A 6,000-nucleotide genomic window follows, 5' to 3' on the forward strand; every position below is an offset into this window, starting at 1 on the left:
TACGATAGTTTTTCGTTGTATATTTGTGACTGGTGAATTCTACTGATTAATGTTAGGACGTGTCTTGCCTAATTAATAAAGTTCATTTGTTTTGTATCATTGATGAATGGGCGCTGTGTTTTTTATAGAAACATGTTGCCCCGCGTTATCATCTAAGTTGCCCAATTTTTTCCAATTTCGATGCAAATTTTCTGTTATTATGGTGTGAGGCTTAGTGAGGATTAGTGATTGTATTTGTTGAATGATTTTTCGTTTTAATTGGAAAAAAATCTCTTTTTTCATTAGCAAATGGGTAAAAAAAAAAATTGAAATCCTGATATAATACTAACAAAACTAAACATTACATCTTACTGTCAAAATTGGTCCTGACGCATATTAGCGTTTTCGGAATAACCCAAAAAAAAGGATATTGCAACTACTAATACACTTCCTCAGAAAAAAAACTGTTTCCTTCTTCCCTCTCCCACCCCTACTAAAAATTTAATCAGTAATTCTAAAAATAATATATTTTTATTAATTTTTATAAATATATTAATAATGTATTATATATTTTTCTTATCATAACAATACCTCGCTAGTCCAGGCAATTGATTTTTGCTATTTTTAAAATTCATTACACCTTCTCTCGAAATAATTGAGTGAAGGTTATTTAGGGATAACCTCTGCTGGTAAGGAATTTCCTCTGGTGGCAGAACATTGAAAATAGCCATTTGTTTGGTGATCAGCTGATCAGCTAGGAGCTCTGATCAGCTGACTAGTGAAATCAGGCATACAACGCGATCTGGGTTTATGATTAAACATGTAGGTGTTGTTATTTGGAACTCAATTCCAGAGAGTGTTAGGTGGTCTGAAAACCTTATGTTATTTAAAGTAAGAATAAACAAATATTTTTTGGGTAAATTGTAAATTATATTGGTTAAAATTTTATCCCTTTTTTACTTTTTTTTTATGATGAGAGATGGCTATTTAGAGATTGCATAGTGTTTCGTCTGATTTTTTGCGTATTTCTTTGATTTTGAATGAATAGTTATCATTTATTTGCTGTAGTTTTGCTGCTGAACAGGGACATTTTAGGTCCCTAAATTGAGCAGCATATTATTGATTGTATTAGTTATTAGTTATTATTAGTTTTATTAGTTACTAATTATTAGTTACTAATAATCATTATTAGTAAGCTTCTAGACCTATAGATCTGGTGAGATATTCATTCTCCTCTCTCTTTTCAATATGAAATTAGAATGGTGCGTCATGGCTGTTGCTTTGGATTGATGCTATTACTACGTCTAACAACACATTGCAGCACCAAGACACCTGAGACCATCACTACTGTGTATGCTTATACTCCACTCCAAGTTGTCCAAAGCTTCAATTTGTATCCCTCCCATGGAGTTCCAATCTCCTTTAAATCCTTTCTTATGGCACTTTCACTTGAATGATCCCTTATGACCACTTATATGACAAGCGGCTGATCCTTCAGCCGTGAAGCGTGGCCTTTGTATTAATCATTATTTCTAAAAGTAATATCACAATAGTGATGTAACGTAAAAACGAAGAAATTCGAGTCTACGAGTACGGCAATGTATAAGGACTGATATTGCAATATGAAAGCGTCTTCGTTTTCATTATAGTATATATGTTACCATGGATGTCCGAAGTTCATGAATGTCGACATTCACCGGTGGATGTCAAAATACCTTTTTTTCTCCTTGGAGTTAGTTTGCGTTGCCAGTCAGCTTTTTCAATTTAATGCAAGGTTTGATGAGGACAGGTTAGGTTAAATTAGGTTGGACTAGGTTAAGTTAGATTTTTAACCCATTTCTGATACTTATAACCAAATTTAACCTAATCTATTTTAACATGACTTAACTTAACTTTTACCATCATACTTTGCGTAAGACTAAAAAATCTAACTCGCAAAACTAATAGGTTCCAAGTAGAAAAGAAGTAATTTCGGACATTCACCGGTGAATGTCGACATTAACCAGATTTCGGACATTCACTGTAACATAACATACAAGGACATATTCTCACAAATTTGATGATTGTCAGTGCCACATGTACACGATAATTGTGGTATAGCAGTAATTTACACGGTTCTCACCCGTGAGGATGCCTTCCAAGGAACAATTTTTGCCTTTTATTTTTTAGTTTTTATTATATTTCCTTGAACTGTGGACGATTGAGTGGTCGAAATATCGTTTCTTTTTTTTTAATGGCTCTTGGATCACCTCGTTTTTCTTCGGTGTTCTATGGTTTCTTGCTTTGGTACTTACGTATTATAGTGACAATGCTCAAGAAGTGAAGTTAGGGTAATCTTAGGGAAATATTTCAAAATGTGATGAAATTATAGTACTTTAAAAAGAAAATTATGGGAACGACAGCAAAGAATTATGAGGATGAGGCTATCCAGAACGCAATATATTATATACCTCATCTAACCACCTCTCACGAAAGAATAAGCTAATTATAACCGAATGCGAGAGAAAAACCGGTTTACTCAGATCAAACAAAGCAAACTTCTTGAGTTTGTTCTAGATAATACGTAAATACCCTCGCGTTGTATATACTACTTTCCAAAAATCTTTCATCTGTTTAATTTACTTCTTTACTACCCTAATCATAATTTGTTTCTTCTCTTTTTGTTTCCAGGAAAGTGTTGTGCGATCTCTTCTACCAAAAGATAAGAAATCAAAGGCTATTTCAAAGGAAAAAATTCATCCATTTGGACCACTGGAATAGGAAAATGAAAAGGCTTCCCGGAAAACTCCAATTAAAATGAATAAATATGAAAAAAAGGTATACGGCTCGGAAACTACGGGCAGTGAATTTGAAGAATTTAGCTTTTCAATTTGCTGGCTGCGAAATTTTGACTTAAACTTAAATCCTGGAAGCTTTTCTCGGAGATTGATTTATATTACCCTTTTTCTGTTATTTGTATATTGCAAAATAAACAAGTAGCACATTTATTTAGAATATGTGAAAAATACTTTTTTGTACTTGATTAAATTTCTTGAATAGTGGTTGTGTTTTTTCATTGTTTTATCGTCCCAACTGTTAGCAGTTTTGTCATGCAAGGTAGGCTTAATAGTTCATAATGACGAAGAACACACTGCCTTTCCATAGTACAAATGCAGAAGAGAGAATAATGAGGACTTTTCTCCCAAGACAGTGAACGAACAAAACCTATTTGAATATTTTGGCCCTATATTTTAGAAAATGGGTTTTTAACCGAGAACTTTTATTGTAAGTGTGTTATTGTTTATTATTTTCTTTGCTGAAGACGGCCTGGTCTGAAATATTCAAATAGGTTTTGTTCGTTCACTGTCTTGGGAAAAAAGTCCTCATTATTCTCTCTTCTGCATTTGTCTTAATAGTTCTACTACATTATTTATTAATATTGCTTTAATTATTCAAATTACTTCTGACTATTAAAATAGGAACTAGAACTTACTATTTACAATTGGATGAGCCCTTTTCTATGTTTTTACGACCACGCCTTCTATGCGTAGCGGCCAGGTGAAAAAAAAATCGTTCTTTGCCAAGTCTCCTCCACCCAAGAGTGCTTGAACGTCCCCTACCCAGAAATCACCTTGAAGGCACGACGACTTGAGCCTTCATCCGACAAGCTTTTCCCAGAAAATCTTTCTTCACCAAAAATCACAAACATTCATCACAAAATCACCAAAAATTTCAGCGCGATCTATAAGGTAGAAATATCCTAAAACTGAAAAAATCCATTAAACTAGATACAGAGTATTAAAAAATGTATTAAAATCAATTTAAAACGGAGAAGGAAAAAAGGAATAAACGACAATGAACTTTTTTCCTGGTGATTCATGAACATGAAGCAAAGTAGATATTTCAGCAAAGATCTCCGTCAAGCAGCCTTTAATGCTTAAGAAAAATATAAAAGAAAAACTGAAGCAAAAAAGGAAAACCGAAGAAAGAAGTCAACTAAAAAGACAAAAGCAAGGTGCTAACAGAATCTAAAAATATAAAACATGTTTAAATGGTCAACCAAAAATATCTGGGTTTGTTGAGGTGGGAGAACGAAAACAGGCATAATTAGGGTTTATCGTCGCTTTTTGGACACTACTACCTTCATTTCAACAGACACATTTCTAGAGGGAAACTTGGATAAAGGGTTGACTAGTGGTATTTCAGGCCCTAGGTTGTTAATAGTTTGGCACAATGAAACTTCGTTTCAACAGACACATTTCTAGGGGGAAACTCGGATAAAGGGTTGGCTAGTGGTATTTCAGGTCCTAGGTTGTTAGTAGTTTGGCACAATGAAACTTCATTTCAACAGACACCTTGCTAGGGGGAACTGGGATAAAGGGTTGACTATTGGTATTTCAGATAGGGGAATTCAATTCAGTGGATATAAATGTCCAAGGGCCGCTTTCAGCACAATACCAGAAAAAATATATATTAAAACTTACATTAAAACGTAAGAGTTAAAACTAATAATGTTTTTAAAAAGTTTTTAAAACAGCCCTAGCATCCTTACTTCAACGAAGTTTTTGCATTTCTATATGGTTTGGAGTAAAATATAATCCTAAATATAACTTTGAGGATGAAAGTTGAACCACGAATGTAATTTTTCCTCAGCAAAATTTTCAATATTTGGTGCGGTGAAAAGACATGCGAAACCGAAAATGTGAGCAAGTCAAAATGAAAATGAAGAGCAAAGAAACACGCAGTTAAAAGACATGCGACACAAAACATGCGATCGAGTCAATGAAAATTCATTCGGAAAGGAAAAATAAAAAAAAAATATAAAAATTGACAATGATAACAATAATGATTAGGGTTGGGATTTTGACATGGATAAATTCATCAATGACTACAATACCCCCGTTAAAAAAGGTTTGGAAGATTTGTATTTCATAATGACGAAAGATAAGCCGAGGTAATACGAACCAAATAAATAGAAATGATAGCGATTATAATTGGGTTTGAATTTTGACATGGATAAGGTCATCAAGGCATACCATACATTTTAAAATTCAAAATAGGGATTACATAAATTGTTGGAAGAAAAAGAAGTTTTAATCCCACCACCTGAACAATTAAAAGAAACAAAGGTTTGGCGATATGTCTTTTACGATAACAAGACAAGCCAAGGCAAAAGAAGACGTTTTTCTCCCACCACCTGAACAATTAAAAGAAACAAAGGTGGTCGCCAATGTCTTCCATATCTTTGAACGTGTAAAACGTGGGTTAGATAAATAGTTGGAAGAAAAAGAAGTTTTTGTCTCACCACCTGAATCATTAAAAGAAACAAAGGTTCGGCGATATGTCTTTACAAAAGACAAGCCGAGGGTAAAGTTAAAGGCCCAATAAAAAAATATTATTTTACAAAGAGACGATTTCTAATTTAAGATTCATCTGAACGTCATGACATCAAGAAAAGGCTCAAATTTTCTGCATTTAGAGGCCAAGCGATAGTAAGAATCTATATACAAGGAAGCCTGCTGCGTGCCAAGCTCCCGATACTAGAGACTGGCGTCTTGGCCACCGGGCACTGGCACAGGCTTTGAAATATGGATTCTCAACGTCACTTCTCTTCTAAACACAGACAATCTGAGCCTTCGCTTGATGGCATTATGTCCAAATGGACCTTAAATTTGAATTAGTGTCTTTGGAAAATTAAGTTTTTTATGAGACGTTTTTAATTTTGCTTTGGCTTTTTCTTTTGTCATTATGAAAGACATATCTCTGAAACTGTGTTTGTTGTAATTGTTAAGGTGGTGGGAAAAAACCCTCTTTTTCTTCCAACGATCTATCTAGTCCAGGTTTTTGATTTTCAAAGTTATGGTAGGAATTGATGACTTTATCAATGTCAAAAACCCCAAACCCAATCATCATCGCTATCATTTTCAGTTTAGTTTGTTATACCTCCGCTTGTCTTTCATCAGTATAAAATACATATTGCCGAACCTTTGTTTTTTTTAACAAAGGTGACTTCAACATGACTTTTTTTAAACATGACCTCAT

The 6,000-nt window shown here is 33.8% G+C and overlaps 1 protein-coding gene across 1 annotated transcript in view; it reads left to right on the forward strand.

Moving 5' to 3' along the window:
* Window positions 1-3,020, forward strand: part of LOC136032312 (transcription factor A, mitochondrial-like) — an 83,654-nt gene extending 80,634 nt beyond the window's left edge. Inside the window, exon 6 of the mRNA XM_065712611.1 lies at window positions 2,650-3,020. Coding sequence (XP_065568683.1) covers window positions 2,650-2,739 — 90 coding nt within the window. The 3' untranslated portion in view covers window positions 2,740-3,020. The remainder of the gene's footprint in view (window positions 1-2,649) is intronic.
* The last annotated feature ends 2,980 nt before the right edge of the window (window positions 3,021-6,000 follow it).

This window comes from Artemia franciscana, chromosome 10 (assembly GCF_032884065.1).
Source record: "Artemia franciscana chromosome 10, ASM3288406v1, whole genome shotgun sequence".
Classification (NCBI taxonomy): Eukaryota; Metazoa; Arthropoda; class Branchiopoda; order Anostraca; family Artemiidae; genus Artemia; species Artemia franciscana.